Genomic DNA, 19,763 nt, shown 5'->3' with positions numbered 1-19,763 from the left:
TATATTTTTGAAAAGTCTCTTCTGCTCACCAAGGCTGCTTTTATTTGATCAAAAATACAGAAAAAATTCTGAAATATTATTACAATTTAAAACCGCTGTTTTCTATGTGAATATATAGTAAAGTGCAATTTATTTCTGTGACATGATCCTTCAGAAATCATTCTAATATGATGATTTGCTGCTCAAGAAACATTTATGATTATTGTCTTTTTTTTTTGTGTAAACCGTCATACATTTTATTTTTCAGGATTATTTGATGAATAGAAAGTTCAGAAGAACAGCATTTATTTGACAGAATTTTTGTAACAATATATATGTGTCACTTTTGAACAATTTAATGCATCCTTGATGAATAAAAGTGTTGAATAAAAAAACTTGAATGTTTAGTGTACAACTTTAGTGTACATATTTTAATATATGTGGGGTTTTATGTCTTCACGTCAGTGCTCAAGAAAATACATGAAAATACAAGGTTATTATTAGAAAGTTCAAAAACTGTTTACTATAAATACAGTAATTAATATAATAGTAGCTTACTTCTGTATCTTTGTTTTTAAAATGTGCATATTTGCAAAAACAAAAGAGGGCTGGGAATGGACAAAAAAGGGTATAAAAAGGCATAAAAATAAAATAAAGTTACTGGACTCCAGAAGTGTTAAAAAATGCCTGTATTATTATATTATTATTATTATAAGTTAGCATCATTACCAAGCCCTCATTAATGTGTAAATAATGAGTAGCTGATGCTAACTTATAATAATAATAATATAGTAATACAGGCATTTTTTAACACTTCAGGAGTCCAGTAACTTTATTTTATTTTTATGCTTTTTTATACACTTTTTTGTCAATTCCCAGCCCTCTTTTTTTGTTTTTGCAAATATGCACATTTTAAAAACAAAGATACAGAAGCTACTATTATATTTATTACTGTATTTATAGTAAACAGATTTTGAACTTTCTAATAATAAGCTTGTTTTGTAGGATGATCCATGTCAGGTGTGTGTGTGTGTGTGTGTGTGCGTGTGCGTATGCGTGTTCACCTGGTTAGATGTCGACTCGACTCGTGCACCTCCATCTCTGTGCTTTTGAACTCATTGAGTTCTTTGCGTATGGCAGCCTGTGAGAGACAAATCCAGAATCAGACATGCTGTGCTATACATAAAACTGTGTAAAACACTGGAATTTTCAATGTAAAACCATCGGGTGAGTTGAAGCTGCTGAACCTTATCGGCAGCGGTGAGTCTCGTCCAGGGTTTGTCCGCTCGACGGTCGTAATCCTGAGCTTCGGCCACTTCCACGTAATCGCTGAAGCGGATGAGAATTTTGGCCTCTCTGAGCTCCTCTACGGTGGGTCTCTGACTCAACTGAACACACAAAGCACAGAGGAAATGAAATGAAACCACAGAAAAAAACACCTAAAGATGTTGCATAACTCTAATCTAATCTGTGCCGTGACCTAGAATAGCTCGTTGCTATAGAAACAGCCAAAAACCTCTGGATTTAGGGAAATTTCATCCTCTCACCTTCCTCGAGAGTCTTTTCTTCAGTTCCCGCTTCTCCTCCAGCTCCTCCTGCTCGTTGCGAGCTGAGCGAGAGAAAGAGATCAAACGCTGAAACAGAAGCGAATGTGAAGCTCATTGACTCAGATCATGATGCTTGAATGACTTACGTTTGAGGATGTTTCTCTGCTCCAGCTCCTCTGCTGATGGCCTCTGGCTGAGACGACTGGACACACATTGAAAAAAAGCTTTATTTATTAAAAAAAAAAAAAAAAATCAACTGCACAAACTGACAATAAAGCAGTTTCTGACCAAAATACTTAAAACACAATGCATTTTGATTCATTCTGAAACGAAGCAAGGTTATAAACAAGGGAATTATTTTAACTTTGAACAACTCCTTATAAGGTTCAACTGACATGCAAAGCAGCTCCGGGATGAAGCTGACGCTTCCCAGTCATGGGAAACCCCCTTAATCATTGAAAGGATACTATGACAAAGATATCGCTTTCCTCATTCAAACAGATTTTTTACCCATTAATATATGATTAACCTGAAGAATAAAAGCTTGGAAATATATTTGGAAATATATGAGCAATATCATGATCATAGCCATTCAAAATGGCTCTATATCTACAGCAGACGGGCTGCAGCAGTAATTTTGCGTGAAAAGGTTGTATTTGTGTTTTATCGAAAAAATAAAACACTAATTTCATATGTATTGTCTTTCATTAATTCAATCACTTTTCATAAATATGGCTGTTTTTAAGTGTTTTCAATTTCAAAAACTCAAATTCAAGCACTTTAAGCATCTTGTACAAATTTTGTTGTGTTTTTGACATTTTTATACTTTTTTAAATATCTATGTAGATTTTATTAACTTTAATTTTTTTTAATTTTATATTTTCTGTTTTCATTTTAATTTTCGTTAGTTTTAGAAATTTTGTTGATTTTGACATTTTTTATATTTTCAAATGTCTATGTAGATTTTATGAATTTTTATTTCTTTTTTAAATTTTATATTTTCCGTTTTCATTTTAATTTTTGTTAGTTTTAGTAATTTTGTCGTGTTTTTAACATTTTTATACTTTTTTTTTTTAAATCTCTATGTAGATTTTATTAATTTTTATTTCATTTTTTTATTTTTTATTTTATATTTTCTGTTTTCATTTTAATTTTCATTAAAGTTTTAGTAATTCTGTTGTGTTTTTTAAAAAAAATATGTCTATATAGTTTTTATTTATTTTTATTTCAGTTTCAGTTTGTTGTTTTGTCACTGTACGAGTGTGTTTGTTCCTCACCGGGTCAGTTTGGTGCCGATCTGCTGTCTGGACTCCAGTCGCTCCTGGTCGGTCATCATGGGTAGGATGTTTTTATCTTCCAGTTCCCTCTTCGACGGGCGATTGCTCAGTTTGATCGCCAGCGAATCTTTCCGTAAGATCCTTAAAGCCAGAGTACCTGTGCACGCACACACACACACACACACACACACACACACACACACAGAGATTTAGTTCACATAAACACACACACACACACACACACACACACACAAACAAATTTAGTTCATATAAACACACACATCACATGCTGTATTTCCTGCCAGATTTCGTACTTGTAAACAGCGAGTCGTCGTCATCCTCCTCTTCCTCGTCCTCTTCCTCATGCGAGCTGAAGGTGTGTGTGATGAGCGTGTGTGTGTTGGCGGGAGTTTGGTGCATTGAATCTCTGTTCTCCTTCTCCTCTTCCGTCTCCATCAGGACAGATGGCACCGCCTGCAGTACAGAACTAAACACACACACACACACACACACAGACACACACACACACACACACACACACACACACACACACACGCGCACGCGCAGTGAGATGCACGTATGCACACGACAGGTGTGTATTTCAGGGATGTAAAGTTCAGACGGTAACTTATAAGAATAAAAAAGCAAAATACTGAAAGTTTTATTTTAAGTATTAACAGCTTTAATGTCACATTATGTAAATGTGTGAACTGTTTCATTGTGTTCTGTGTGAGAGAGAAAATGAGACAAACCACACAAAAGCACAAAATTTACCACTAAACTAGATTTCTGTCATGACAATTCTCTGAGTGTTTGGCATGGTACTGGATATGGCAATTTTGATATGTTTAGTCTTGGTGGAGTAGATCTGCTACGCCGCTGCTGCTGTTATTGCTGTTGCTGCTGCTATTATTGTTGCTGCTATTATTGCTGCTTCTGTTACTGCTGTTGCTGCTGTTATTATTGCTGCTGTTGTTGCTGTTATTGCTGCTGCTATTATTGCTGCTGCTGTTATTATTGCTGCTGCTGTTATTGTTGCTGCTGTTATTATTGCTGCTGCTGTTATTATTGCTGCTGCTATTATTGCTGCTGCTGCTGCTGTTATTATTGTTGCTGCTATTATTGCTGCTTCTGTTACTGCTGTTGCTGCTGTTATTATTGCTGCTGTTGTTGCTGTTATTGCTGCTGCTATTATTGCTGCTGCTGTTATTATTGCTGCTGCTGTTATTGTTGCTGCTGCTATTATTGCTGCTGCTGCTGCTGTTATTATTGCTGCTGCTATTATTGCTGCTTCTGTTACTGCTGTTGCTGCTGTTATTATTGCTGCTGTTGTTGCTGTTATTGCTGCTGCTATTATTGCTGCTGCTGTTATTATTGCTGCTGCTGTTATTGTTGCTGCTGTTATTATTGCTGCTGCTGTTGCTGTTATTGCTGCTGCTGCTGCTCTTATTACTGCTGCTGTTATTGCTGCTGCTATTATTGCTGCTGCTATTATTGTTGCTGCTGTTATTATTGCTGCTGCTGTTATTGTTGCTGCTGTTATTATTGCTGCTGTTATTATTGTTGCTGCTGTTATTATTGCTGCTGCTATTATTGTTGCTGCTGCGGATGTTATTTCTGCTGCTGTTATTATTGCTGCTGCTGTTATTGCTGCTGCTGTTATTGTTGCTGCTGTTATTATTGCTGCTGCTGTTATTGTTGCTGCTGCTATTATTGTTGCTGCTGCGGATGTTATTTCTGCTGCTGTTGGTTATTGCTGCGGATGTTATTTCTGCTGCTGTTATTGTTGATGCTGCTGCTGTTTTTGCTGCTGCTGTCCAATAACTAAACTGAATTTTGTGGCAAAAAACATTGTCGTTTTTATCCTATTGTTTACTATGTTTATTTGCTTGGTCAGTGTTGTTGTGGGTTTTGGTTCTTTTGCTGTTTGTAATATGTCCCCGTTTAGATAGCTAGTAAATGTGTGTGTGTGTGAGTATGTGTGTGTGTGCTCACCTCTCGAGCCTCTGCATGGTGAGCGCGAGTGTTTTGTTGAGCTCCTCTATGATGCGGCTGGGCGGGTGGAGCGACAGCGGCAGTGTGGCGAACTGCTGCGAGTGAGCATGTGCGAGTGCGTGTGTGTGCGTGTGCGTGCCCTGGGACGGCAGGCATTTGAGGGAAAACGAGGGCGCTGGCTCACATATCATCACTTTCTTTGGAGGGAGAGGCGGTGACAGTCTGGCAAGCGTCTCTGAAGAGAAGAAGAGACAGAGTTATGTTTTCCATGATGGTTTTCATGAGCGAAAGACGAGCGGTACAGCGGCGTCACCTGTGAGATGGTTGGGAATTCTGCTGTATGGCTTCGGCGGTAAGGCAGGAGGCTGTTTCAGTGACGACGGCCTCACGTGAGAGATGTCAGCGCTGTCGCCAGGCAACGACACAGGCTTCACAGAGGGCGGGGCTTGAGATGGCTTTGGGACGAGATCTGAGAGACACGCCACAGTTTCTCCAGACGACTGGACCTCTGAGAACGACACTAGATGAGATAGAATGCGAAAATGTTAGTTTTTCCGACAGCCCTAATATATATATATATATTTAATTAATTACATCTCTTAAGGTCCATTCACACCAAGGATGATAACTATAATGATAATGATAAAGATATAGTTCTAAAAATCTTTCTAAATATAAAAGAATAGCACACAACACAACTATAACGATAATGGAGAGATGATATAGTTGGAATCACTTTCAGAACTATTTTTTTTCCAGCTGATGAACGATAAAAACATTCTCAGCCAATCAGAATCCATCCTGCTTTCAGAGCTCGAGCATTTAAAAGTATTAATGTCTTAAAAAAAAAAATTGTAGTGTAGTATATATAAAAATTTCCTGACAACATTTTTTGAAACTTTACAGCAAAAACATCAGGTTTGACACCAATCAGCATCTCATTAACATATAACCACCCTCATTTGCATATAAACACACATTAAGCATTCTTGATGCACATCAGTGTGAAATACAGGTATCAGGAAAAATGATCCATAAAGACCAAAGTATGCCTGTTTTTGGTGCAAGTTGACTGACATTACAAGTGGACTTCAGGGGAAAAGTACAGCTGGTAAAGATGTGTAGTGTAACACACCTGCCGCTGTGACGCTGGTGTCTACAGACTCTGATACTGGACTGATGACCGTCTGTCTGTCCAGGTCACTCACACACATGTCACCGCTGACCTCCTCTACTGACAGAGAGAAAGACGTTTCACACTCACTTAGTTCCAGTAAAACACATTCTGCTTAAACGGATAAAGACCAAAATCTTTGACGTCACTGCCAATAACATTCATTATGAGTTTGTATCATATAGACATGTACCTTTCTCATACACTTCCTTCAGCACGCCTCTCTTGATGAGCTCTTCTCTGCTCTGACGGGTCGACATCTTCCTCTCCAGCACTGCAAAGCATTCACAAAACCACTTATACTACCGTTCAAATGTTTGAGGTCGGTACGATTGTTTTTGAAAGAAGTTTCTTCTGCTCACCAAGGCTGCATTTATTTGATCAAAAACACAGTAAAAACAGTGAAATATTATTACAATTTAAAATAGCTGTTTTCTATGTGAATATATTGTAAAATGTAATTTATTTCTTGTGATCAAAGCTACATATTTTTTTCTTCAGTGTCACATGATTCTTCAGAAATCAGTCTAATATGCTGATTTGCTGCTCAAGAATAATTTTTGATCATTATCAATGTTGAAAACAGTCAAGTTTTGTGGAAACCGTGATGCATACCATTCAAATGTTTGGGGTAAATATGATTTTTAAAACAAGAAAGAAAGAAAAATACAGAAATTTGTACTTTAATTCAGCAAGAACGTATTAAATTGATCGAAAGTGACAGTAAAGACATTTAATGTCACAAAAGATTTTATTTAAAAAATAAATGTTGTTCTTTCCTGAAGAATCCTGAAAAATAAAATGTCAGTTTCCACAAAAACATTAAGCTGCAAAATGTATTTTTAATTAAATAAATGCAGGCTGGTGAGCATCTTTCAACAACGTTAAAAACATTTTAATTATTCCAAACTTTTGACCGCTAGTGTATAACTGAAAACAGTTTGTATGTATCTACAGGCAGTTGTGTTGCCCATGTGACGCACCTGCAGACGTCTGTTTGAACTTGTCGCTCTTTTTCTTTCTCCATTTCCACGGCTTGAAGAGTCGTCCTAGACTGGCCAGTTTGCTCCGTCTGCGGATCGGCGGCGTGTGCGTCCCGGGCACCAGAGAATCGGAGCGCATGGCCGCCAGCCGCTCGGCACCCTCTGCTGAACACACAGAAACACACTTATAAGGAATAAGTCACCCAAATATGAAAATTCACCCATAATTTACAGTCATAGTCAGAGCTGGGCGATAAAATGATAATTATGGCGATATAAATTTCATAAGTCGAACATAAGTTCGATATAAACGGCACTGACAAACACGAGATCCAGTTAAGAAGGCTTTTCAATCTACAAATCACCAACATTTACCATGGATTTACTGTAGTAAGACTAACTGCATCATGGCAGAATTGTGGGATATTCATATTGAATTGTATTGTATTATTAATGTAGACATGTATTAAATGTATTAAAAGAGTAATAGAATTTAATTACAGTATTAGTTGTTATTAAGCTATAGTATTTGTGCATTTGCATGTATACTAAATGTCTTTAGGCTACTGTTTTTCATAACAAACACCACAGAAACCATATATATTTTACCATGGTAGTGAGGTGTTATGTGTGGTTTGTTTTACCTGTGGTTATCATGATCTAAATGTATGATACTATGGATGTCCAAAGGTTAATTTTAATAAAAGTAGAGTCAAACAGTCAGAATACTTAAATTTTATGCTTAAAAAAATTGGCTTGTTACAATTTTTACAGAAAAAAACAGCCCTCAAATTCTTCATAATATTTTGTGTTCAATGAAATAGAAACCTATACAAGTTTAAAACAACATAAGGGTGAGTAAATGACAATAACTTTCAGTTTTGGGTGAATTATTCCTTTAACAAATAAATTTACAAACCAAATCCATAAACTAGTAAGATTACACTAACAATTTCCAGTAGCTGCAATTAAAAAGTCATGGTCTTCTTAAATAAAACCGAATGGTCATAAATCAAGCAAATGAGCCAAAAGAATTTAGATGGTTTAGAAAGTAAAGAAACGAAGTGAATAATTGCATCATAAATGTCACAACGGAGACCAAATACTTTTAGGATCAAGTAAGTGGAAAAACTCCACTTTCACCCCCTTCTTCCCATCTTGTGTCATACGTATAGCATTACGCTGAAGTTTTCAGACTTTTTCCATTTAGTAACTCATATAAAACAGGGCAAAGAACATTCATTTTCTTAGATTAAGGGGGAAACGACTGTCTCACGTATAAAGTGTGAATTTCTAATCCCATCTTCTGACCTCAGGAGAATAATCTTCAGATATACTTCACGTCAGCAGAGCTTTCTAATAGGTCCCTTACTGACTGTTAAGTGTGGATGACGTGCTCACTATGAGTCCAGTGATGCATTCCCATACAGAAAACAAGCATACTTTGTTAATTTTATTAAGTATACTTAAGTAAAGTTCAAGTATATTTTTAAGTGTACTATTTCAATACTAATTGGCCCACTTTTTAGTGTATAAAGTATACTTTTAAATATACTTTGTTTAAAATTTGAGTACACAACTAGTAACATTTTTCATTTGTGAAAGTGAATTTATAGGTATACTGATAGTTTACTTGTAGTATACTTTGAAGTATACTCTCAGTAAACTACTTTTATACTGCAAGTATACTTTTAAGTTTTCTTTAAGTGAACTTAGCATCATGCAAATAGTTTACTATTTATGTGTTATTTTTTGAACTTTATTTAGTATACTACTACGTTCCTATTTAGGTATTAATTTTTTTACTTGAAATATACCTTTAACTGTACTTTTCCTATGTACACTACCAGTGGACTACACAAAAATTCACATACATGTATCTTTTTTCTTTATAAATCAATATTTTCATACAAATCTATTGTATTGAATGCCAAAACATGTAAGTTTATAAGACAGCGTGTAAAACTATGTAAATAAAAGTATTTAATAAGCTACTCAATTAAGAGTAAACACAGCTACAAGCCAAGTATACTTAAAATACTTAATTAAGTATATTATGAGAACAAGAATAGGCCAAATATAATTAGGGTGCGTCTCAATCAGCTCCCTAGATCAGGGAGTCGGCCATTTTAAGGGCTGTCTCAATCGCAGAATCCTTCCAGGGCACTGAAACGTTTGCTCCCTAAAAAGTCCCACAATGCACCGTGAAAACCAGGGAGCATCGATGCTCACTATGCTCTCTTAACGGAAGTGCTGAAGCGCAGAACTTAAATCATGTGAGCAAACTCACTACACATAACGACGCGCAATAGATGTTATTAAAAATACAAATCATTATTTTATGATATTTCAGCGTAAACATACATCGCTAGACAGGTAATGAACATAATCTAGCTAAAATGTATAATTTATTTACGGCTGAAATGTTGCATGTATATGTAACACGCAAAGTATTTATCATAATGTACTTTAAATAGCATTACAAGTAATGTCAGAAAGATATCGCCTCTGCTTTCGTTCATACCAGTAGTGATGTTGTACAATGAGGACGTTGTCACGTCGCCGGAAATAGTCACAAGTGTCCCAATGTGTAGTGAGCCAGCGTCCGTTACTGTCCTTACCAGTGCCCGAATTTGTGTACACAATATACTGATTCATGAGCTCGGGAGCTGATTGAGACACACCCTTAGACTTTTCTGTCAGTATAAGTGTAATTTTAAGTATATTTCTGAGAAGTACACAAAAAGTAGACTGAAAGTATACTTTCTTATTTTAGTTTAAAAGAAGTATACTAATAGCAGTTAAATACCATAAAATGTAATATATATATATATAGAAGTTAAATAAAAGCTAAATTCACCAACAAAAAAGGCTATATCTGTCTGGTCCGAAGAGCACAACAGCTGCTCTGAAATCACTGGAAACTTCCTCTGGGAAAACTGGAAGCATTCTGGATGTTTTCGCCACGACGCTGCTGTAAAAATAGGCTGCTGGTGCATTAAAACAGGTCAGCAGGTAAAGGAAAGAATCATGCTCGATTTTCCAGAAGGGCTTTTCTGCTGAAGGAGGCTGAACATTCACTTCAGCTCCACATCTGACCGATGAATGTAGGTCAAACCAACAACTGACTTGCTAGGATGCAGAATGCAAGAAAATAAACAATAAAATGTGGATTTGCCAAAAGTTCAATGAAAGCATATTAGTTCACACTTTGTGGCATAATGTAAATAACATAAGAAATCAACAACACTGAGTAAAAAATACTCATATTTAAATGGTGCACACTATTACAAAACATCATCAGGGTCACATGTGACCCATCTGTACTTAACTAATAACAAGAAATATTAGATTATATTTTTTATATAAAATATTTATACATAATTCTTACATTTAAACATATAAACTGTTAAAATTCTTTATTATTTAATATTTTATTTATATTTGTATATTTATATATAAAATGTATATTTAATGATGCAACACATCCCGTTGTTCACTGTAAATTATAAGGTGACTCATAATTTCTACTTATATAAAAAAAACACTAATTTTAAAGATATTTTACTGCAAAAGTACACGTTGTCTTGATGAATATAATAAATAACTTAAACTTTTTAAGTCCAAAACCCATGAAGTATTTTACAGTAAACTTCTGTGTTAAATCTATTATAATTTTTCACTGCATATATATATATATTTTTTTTTTTTTACATTGAATATGACATCATGGTAATATTACAGTATCTAATTTTGCTAGTTAACAGATTATATTGTCAAAAGTGCAAGGATTAAAAATTATAAATTTAAATGTTAATTTGTAAACAAATGTTTATGAAGTTGCAGCTGTAACATTTATGAAAATACATGTTATTCTGTACATTGGACATATGGACAGTATATATATTTTGTTATACAAACATATTATATTAAAGTAAACTATATACATTTTTTTTACATGGACACTGTAATGTCAAGTGTTAAAGGGACAGTACACCAAAAATAATAATAATAATAAAAAAAATAATAAAATAATTTTGTCCTCATTTACTCACCCTCAAGTTGTTCCAAACCTGTATGAATTTCAAATTTGTTGAACACAAAGGAAGATATTTTTAAGAATGTTTTTAACTAAACAATTGATGGTCCCCATTGACTTCCATTGTATTTTTTTTTCTGGATACTATGGAAGTCAGTGATGCCCCAAAACTGTCTGGTTACCCATATTCTTTAAAATATCTTCTTTTGTGTGCAACAGAATAAAATAAAAAAATCATACAGGTTTGGAACAACTTGAGGGCGGGTAAATTATGACAGAAATTTCTTTTTTGTTTTTTTGGTGAACTGTCCCTTTAAATAGTTAAGGATTAAATAGGCCACCATAAACATGAATAAAAATGACCGTTTCATTGTACAGCATCGGTCCGGACGGGCCCGTTATACGCGGCATCATCATCATCATCATTATCATTATCACTCACCGTCCCGGATGTCATTCCCGCGGCTGCAGTTACTGCAGATGTGCTTGATATGACCGGAGATCACAAACGGAGTGTTGTTGTTACCGGGGGCGGTGGGCTGCCGCAGTTTGACCAGGTTAAAGGCTCTCCGTTTGCGCGGTTTCTCTGCGGACGATGACGATGATAATGATGAAGAAGATGACGCGTCCTCCCGTAGCCGAGATGTGATCCAGGTCCCGTGCGCTCCCGTGAATGCGGGACCCGCCATGGGCGCAGCGGCGGATCCGTGTCTATCCGTCACACCCCGGGATGGTGCGGATATCGAACGGAAGAGCGCGTGCATGAGCCTTACCGATCATCCCGAGCCGCGTAAACCGGGTTTATATTACCGTCCTGTGCGCGAGACCACCGACGACACGCGCAAAAACGTTGGCCCACCTGAGTATAAGCGTGTTTGTATATATTTACACACATACACGCGCTGATTTAAGCCACTTTCCTATTTCAGTATTTTCTTTAATATATATCACACCTTCGGCAACGCTCGTTATTTACGCGCAAATGAAAGCGACTGGCGCAATTTTGTTTATCATAAGCGGACGGATGCGCCTCTCGGTAGCATCACTTCAAATTCATCAACGTGACGCAATGCCGTGAAGTCCACGTAAAAATACGCGGACCGGAATCCACCGTTAACGGGAGCGAATTCACGGATCCTATCCTACTACGGCGAGAACTTGTCTTATGAATATTAATGATCCAACGTGACGTTCGGCCAACAGGCACATCTGATTGGAAGCCGTTGTTAAGTGGGCTACTATGCTCAGACGCTGAAGGCGTGGCTCATTAATATTAATGACGCAATGTCACGTTGGTAGGATTTAAACAGCCGTTAGATTTTTACTAGTGTTTTAACATTTATTTAGATTTTATTTATTTTTTTATCACTAAGCAGCGTGACCTTATTCATGAGAGCTTAGCCTTCGCCATAGTATTATTTTTAGTCCATATACAGAGAGAATCCAGACCGGATCTACCGAGAGACCCCGCCTACCTCACCGTATTTTGAATGGTGTCGCACCGCTAGAGGCTGCGGTTACTGAAACCTGTACTAAAATACAAATAATAACGGTAACCATTTTCCCCCCAAGATTGTGTGTCCACACCTACTGCTAAATGCTGCTAATATGATCAGATTTCTCTATAAATCTCTACTATAAATACCATAAAGATATTTAATAGACCTATCTATTGACACATTATTTTTGTTTCTGCAATGCATTTAGAGTAAAATAAATGAAAAATAAGATTAAACGGAATAAACTAATTATTAATATAAATAAATAAAATATTTTCTAAAACAATTTAATAATGTAACATAATATACGTTAATATGAAATATTCTCCAAATAATATTTACACATATTTATAATCTTTATTTTTCACAGAATAAATTGGGAATGCTAGGGAATTAAAATCTGTGGAAAAATGTTGAGTAAAATATTTAGAGTAGGCTAATAATCAAATAAACAGTACAGTACAGAAATTAAATATTTTCCAAATAATATTTTATTTACACATATTTAGCCTATATTCATTTTAATATAAATACATGAAAATATATAGCAGTGTTTTAAAATTTTAAAAATGCTGGGTTAAAAACAACCCAAGTTGGGTTGAAAATGGACAAAGCCAGCGGTTGGGTTAAATGTTTGTTAAAAATTACAAATATTGTTTAAAAATGACTATGGCTTAAAATGAACCCAAAATAGATTGAACATTAAAAATCTGACACATAATTACTAGAGGAAACAATAATAATCAAAAGGTGAAGCAATTATTGTTTAATTATCATTCATTAAACATATTAATTTATTAAACATAATAATAAATGTTAATTTCCAACATACTTTGGGTTCTTTTTAAGCAAGTAATTTTTAAACAAAAGTTGAGTTAAATAAAACTACCCAAACAACACAATCGCTGGGTTTGTCCATTTTTAACCCAACTTGGGTTGTTTTTAACCCCCCATTTTTTAGACTGTGGGTCTCACGCATGAGGATGATCATATCTGTGAGATTGAAAACGGCTAATAAAGAAGAAATATTGTTGGTTAAGTGCACATCATCATCACATGTTTACTAACATCTGTGCAGATGTTTGATCAACGATCTGAGCTCTTCATTTTGTGGTTGCTTCACTAAACTGGCCCCAGAACAGATGCAGCACTGAGGAACATGTGCAGATGAAATATTATCTAGGATAAATCGAACCATGACTCATATGCTGGAATGAATATCTTCTCATGCTTTCTCTCTCTCCAAATCTCCAGCAGATGGCAATCATTCTGTGTGTGTGAGAAAATTAACCCTCGTAATTTTAAGTAGCCTGTATGTGTGACATTAATCATGTTTGAAAATGTGTATTTGTGTGTGTGCCTCTGTCATGTGTGCGTGAATCAGGTGGATCTCATGAAATCATGTTCAGGTCACATGATACAACCCCCAATTAAAGGGATAGTTCACCCAAAAATGACTATTCTGTCTATCCCTTTCATAAAATAAAGACCTCAAAAACATCTGGTGGGAATAGGCAAAGAAAAACAAACAAACATGCAAAATAAACATATTACCTCTTTCAGGGTGAAATGTAACCTGGACACATTTTCAATACATTTACCCAATAGCTATATGTTGCTGGAAAAAACTTAGGCAATTAGGCTTCAGTTACAGAATGACTACAAACGAATGCTAATTTAACTAGTAAATGAGAGTATTTGTACGAAGCAAATGATGGTCATTATTATCTAAATTGCCATGCGGTGCAGCAGAATGACTGTTTTGTAACTCATCCTTCTGCTACAGAAGTCAGCTTGATGCGTTGCACAGACAACCAGTTTAATCCATGCTGTTATGCAACCATATCCCTTTAACACACACACACACACATACATACAGTGGTAATACATCTGAAATTCTAACACATTTCAGTGATTTTGCTTATTCTGAGCTGAACTCTTACCGTTACACACACAGACACACACACACACAGCCTGCAGGCGATGTCTGTGTGAGTATCAGATGAGTGTCTGTTGTGTCTGGCCTCAGCAAAATACCCTCACAGCATATTGATCTATCAACTCATTCAACCACAAGAACAATATACTAGTAGCACTTCAGCAGTGTTGTTATTGGGTAACACTTTACAATAAGGTCTCATTTGTTAACATTAGTTAATATATTAACTACCATGATCTAACAGTGAGCAATACTTTTTTTTTTTTTTTTTACAACATTTAATAATCATTGTCAGTGTTAGCTATTAAAAAAATCAGTTCAATACAATTTTAATTTTAAAAATAGTTTAATTTAGTAAATGTTGAAATTAACATTAACTAAGACTAATAAATGCTTTAGATGTATTTTTAAGGGGCTCTATGTAGAATTCAAAAACCCTTGTTATTAGCGACACCGGTGGCCGTTAAGTGAACTGCAGCCAGCAACTTATTGCTCGTGCTCGCTCTCGTGCACAAGTAACTGACGTGATTCAGTGCCCTGATAAACTCGCGCCGAAGTTCTTTTTTAAATATTTGCTTAGCATAAAAAAATACGTTGGAAATACCTTTGAGGCGAACATCCCACCGCCGTCCACACTGCTGAGAGGGACGTTTAGAATATGTAAATATGTGCTGCAAGCTTTCCTGTCAATTTAACAAAAAATGACAGCTTTGATAAACAGCAGTTCAGAAAGCATCTGATCATAGCGAAGTGGATATGTTTGAACCACCTCTGCGATTCACCGGCATCATGTCGACAGATGAGGTAATTAAAATTACACTGTTATGATCGTTTGAGTATATATTTGAGACTAGACTCAATATAGATCTGGCTGTGTGAGACTATACTTTGAATTGACACACCGACATTACAGTACAGAATGGCACTTTCGGCATTATCCTGAACATATGCAGTAGTTTCATGTGTTGAGAGGTTCTCGGGAGCGCGCGTAACCGTCACATTCACTTTATTTCCCGGCAAAAACGTCCCGAGCCCTTCACATAAAAATCAGCTTTCATAGACAAAAAAAAGTAATTAATACATGAAAATTCTTACATGTAGCCCCTTTAACTTAACTGGTCTCAACAAATGAAATCTTATTCCAAAGTGTTAACAGTTATTGTTAAATGAAAGTATTAAAATCATTGTTTTTAACTGAAATACAGCTGAAATAAAATATTAGATGAGAAATTTGACTTTAAGAATCTTTTGTTCATATTATTTCAACTAACTGAAGTTCTAAAATGACTAAAACTAAAATAAAAGCTAAAGAGAGGTATATGACTCGTCCATAGACAGCAATATAATCAACACTTTCAAGGTCCAGAAAGGTACTAAAGACTTCGTTAAAACAGTCATGTGACTGCAGTGGTTCAACCTTAATGTTATGAAGAGACGAGAATACTTTTTGTGCGCAAAAACAAAACAAAAATAATGACTTTATTTAAAAATATCTTCTCTTCTGTGTCATTCTCATACGTTGTTTACGTCCAGCACTTCCAGGTTCTACGTCAGAACGACGACTCATTATTGGCCGGCTCCTGCGTCAGCATCACACGCGTGTGTGTCGTGCTGATCACGTGATCAGCTTTAGCCAATACTAAGCCGGCATTCGGACGTAAACACTGAAGCCTTCACTGTGTTACCGCGTAAGGATAATGACAGGTAAGAGAAGAGATTGTTGAATAAAGTTGTTATTTTTGTGTTGTTTTTGCGCACGGAAAGTATTTTCGTCACTTCATAACATTAAGGTTGAACCACTGCAGTCACATGACTGTTTTAATGATGTCTTTAGTACCTTTCTGGACCTTGAAAGTGTTGATCATATTGCTGTCAGAAACCTCTCGGATTTCATCAAAAATATCTTAATTTGTGTTCTGAAGATGAACGAAGGTCTTACAGGTGTGGAACGACATGAGGGTGAGCAATTAATGACAGAATTTTCATTTTTGGGTGAACTAACCCTTTAAGATTGTAAAATGCAAACAAAAAAATGCACATCTACAACTGAAATGATCTATAAAACAAAGTTTGAATGCAGTGATTTGAGCAGAAGTTAAACTGAAGGGAACAAACACTAAACCGAATGTCTGAGGAGCATCAGCGCTGATCTGCCCTGAAAACACTAATGAAATGAAACAGCTTCACCTCTCAGTGACTCAATCACAGACACACTTTACATTTACAGCGCTGGGAAGATTCTTCATGACAGGAAAACAGCCTGTAGGTCACAGTGACATGATCTATCGCTGCTTCAGTATGATGTCATACTCACACTAGAGTAAAGTGGCCGTAACAGTGATGTCACTATTACTGTCACTATCACTACTACTTTACTAAGTGAACAGACCATTTTTACCCGCTGGACACATTAAAAGAGGAACCCAAAGTCATGTGATAACTATGTGCTCAGATTTTGTTCTTTTTGAATGTTGGTGATCCAACACATTTTAAAAAGCAACTGCATGTGCTACGGACAAGTTTGACAGTATAAATTTCAATCTACTTTCATTGCATGCAAAATGGAAGCTCATGCCGCTAACGTAAACACACGCAAAGCAGGTCCAGCTGATGAACTAAAGTCCTGTCATTAGTCTTTACCGCTCATGTCATGACATCCTCAGCCTCTGAACTGCATGACTCACCGGCACATGAAGACAGTGCTGAGTTTATTTCTGTGCATTCACGAGTGTGTGTGTGTGTGTGTGTTTCCCCTTCGGAAAAGCAACATCTGCTGAATTAACACTCCTCTGGAGCAGTGTTTTTATCAAACCATTCTTTATAGTACCATGTAAATACTGTAGTATATGGATTTGGTAGTCATTCAGTACCATGGTAAAACCATGTTTTAGGACATGTACCATGCTAATATTGGGATATTTTGAAGTACCTTGGAGTAGATACTCTAAATAACATAGTATATGTCAAATTGGTATTTTTGAAGTAGCTTGGAGTATTGTGTAAATATAATAGCACATGTGTGTTTGGTACCTTATCAAAGTTCATATACTATGGTATTATCTATGATATTTGGTCTGTCTAATCACTCAGTACCATAGTATTATATTTTGGACATTGTACGATGGTAAAATTGGGATATTTTGAAGTAGCTTGGAGTAGATACTCTAAATAACATGGTATATATCAATGAACCATGGTATTTTAAAGTAGCTTGGAGTATTATGAAAATAAAACAACATGTGTGTTTGGTACATTATTAAAGTTCATATACTACGGTATTCTCTATGTTATTTGGTCTGTGTAATCACTGAGTACCATAGTATTATTTTTGGGTACTGTACCATAGTAATCATTGTAATACTTTGGAGTACCATGTATAAATAGTACCATATGGATGTGGTAATCATTCAGTACCATGGTAATCCATGTTTTTAGACATGTACCATGTTAATATTGGGATCTTTTGAAGTACCAAGGAGTACATACTCTAAATAACATGGTATATGTCAATGCACCATGGTATTTTTGAAGTAGCTTGGAGTATTATGTAAATATAATAGCACATGTGTGTTTGGTACCTTATCAAAGTTCATAAACTATTGTATTCTCTATGATATTTGGTCTGTGTAATCACTCAGTACCATAGTATTATTTTTTGGGCACTGTACCATGGTAATTTTTGCAATACTTTGGAGTACCATGTAAATAATACCATATGGATATGGTAATCATTCAGTGCCATGGTAATTCTGTGTTTTTTTGCACATGTACCATGGTAATTTTGGAAGTACTTTGGATTAATTACTCTAAATAACATGGTATATATTAATGCACATGACATATGTTGTATTTTTTGAAGTAGTTTGGAGTACTTTGTAAATATAATGGCATTTGTAGGCTATGTGTTTTGGACTACTATGGTAAAAGCATGTGTTTTTGGACATGTACCATGGTAATATTGGGATTATTTGAGTAAATACTCTAAATAACATGGTATATGTCAACGCACCATGGTATTTTGAAGTAGCTTGGACTGATATGTCAAAATAATAGCATATATGTGTATTTGGTAATGGTGATACCATGTTTTTTGCAAATGTAACCAGTAAAATTAGATTTATTTAAAGTACTTTGGAGTAAATACTCTAAATAACCTGCTATATGTCAATGTACCATGGTATTTTTTTAAAAGCTTGGAGTAATATGTAAATATTATGGCACATGTGTATTTGGTAATGGTAATACCATGTTTTTGCACATGTACCATGGTAATATTGGGATTTTTTGAAGTAGTTTGGAGTAGATACTCTAATTAACATGTTATAATGCTCCGTTTTATTTTTTTTTAATTTTTTTATTTTTTGACTTATGTATTATGGTATTTTTTAAAATAGCTTGGAGTAATATGTAGTAAATATAGTGGCATATGTATATGGTAATCATTTTGTACCATATCAAAGTGCATTTACCATGATATTTGGTCATGTCTATGTTCATCACTATTTTTGGTAAAAGCATGTGTTTTTAGTCACGATATCATGACATTCTTTACTTGGAGTGCCATGCTGCTACATTCCAATATGAACATGGTAATCATTCTGTTCCGTGGTATATATATATTACAATAGCATGGTATTACCACAGTACAGTAGTGAACTCGCACACTCACCTGTCTGTAATGTGTAGGACAGTCTGGTTTCGGTCAGGTACGGGGTGTCGCTCTTGGATCGGGCTCTTCTGATGGGCCGCCGGTCCACATCCTCCTGCTCGGGCGCCGCCGCCGCCATCAGAGACGCGGGACCCCCGGTGCAGCCCCCGTTAACGGCGAGGGACAGTCACGGTAGAGACACGGAAGAGCGCGAGCAGGGGGGAGGGATGGAGACTCCTCCTCGCTCCGTTAACCGATCAACCGACACGACACACGCGAAACAGAAGCGCACGGACTGTCAATCGCATCCCGCCCTGATGCAGCACACGGATGAACGGAAACATCCAGAGCGCGTGGAATCCTGCTGCCGTACTACCGTTACTAACCGGGATGACGTGTTCGGCACGGAGAATCTGCACTGATGCGGCGGAGAGGCGGATGTTCCGCGCGCGAGTCCCTCATTCACGCGTTACACAGGCTAGGGCTCATGACACATGCATGTAGATGTAGTAAATAACGTAAAAACGGCACCGATCTCCGAGTAGCTGTGACATCATCAGTGCCGATCAATGATCCAGAGCACTTCACCTGTCTACGGCTCAGAGCTGACTCATGCTGAGGGGATACGATAGAAATTCACACTATTGTACCCATGCAAACTATAATAAAAATACAGAAATGTA

The 19,763-nt window shown here is 36.2% G+C and overlaps 1 protein-coding gene across 8 annotated transcripts in view; it reads right to left on the bottom strand.

Moving 5' to 3' along the window:
* The window catches only part of phactr1 (phosphatase and actin regulator 1), a 22,760-nt gene extending 3,087 nt beyond the window's left edge, over positions 1-19,673 (bottom strand). Inside the window, exons 1-12 of one of the 8 annotated variants that reach the window (XM_051875239.1) lie at positions 19,102-19,673; positions 6,956-7,120; positions 6,166-6,246; positions 5,934-6,032; positions 5,112-5,318; positions 4,799-5,033; positions 3,118-3,290; positions 2,804-2,960; positions 1,673-1,728; positions 1,527-1,588; positions 1,227-1,367; positions 1,044-1,120 (exon numbers count right to left, since the gene is read on the bottom strand). In XM_051875239.1, coding sequence (XP_051731199.1) covers positions 1,044-1,120; positions 1,227-1,367; positions 1,527-1,588; positions 1,673-1,728; positions 2,804-2,960; positions 3,118-3,290; positions 4,799-5,033; positions 5,112-5,318; positions 5,934-6,032; positions 6,166-6,246; positions 6,956-7,120; positions 19,102-19,219 — 1,571 coding nt within the window. In that variant the 5' untranslated portion in view covers positions 19,220-19,673. Of the gene's footprint in view, positions 1-1,043; positions 1,121-1,226; positions 1,368-1,526; positions 1,589-1,672; positions 1,729-2,803; positions 2,961-3,117; positions 3,291-4,798; positions 5,034-5,111; positions 5,319-5,933; positions 6,033-6,165; positions 6,247-6,955; positions 7,121-9,815; positions 10,088-11,357; positions 11,378-11,436; positions 12,158-19,101 lie in introns of those variants that run through there. The other 7 variants (XM_051875240.1, XM_051875233.1, XM_051875234.1 and 4 more) reach the window with 7 other exon arrangements.
* Positions 19,674-19,763: the final 90 nt, after the last annotated feature.

Source organism: Ctenopharyngodon idella, chromosome 20 (assembly GCF_019924925.1).
Source record: "Ctenopharyngodon idella isolate HZGC_01 chromosome 20, HZGC01, whole genome shotgun sequence".
In the NCBI taxonomy this organism is placed as follows: Eukaryota; Metazoa; Chordata; class Actinopteri; order Cypriniformes; family Xenocyprididae; genus Ctenopharyngodon; species Ctenopharyngodon idella.
This window is presented reverse-complemented; position numbering and strand designations above follow the sequence as displayed.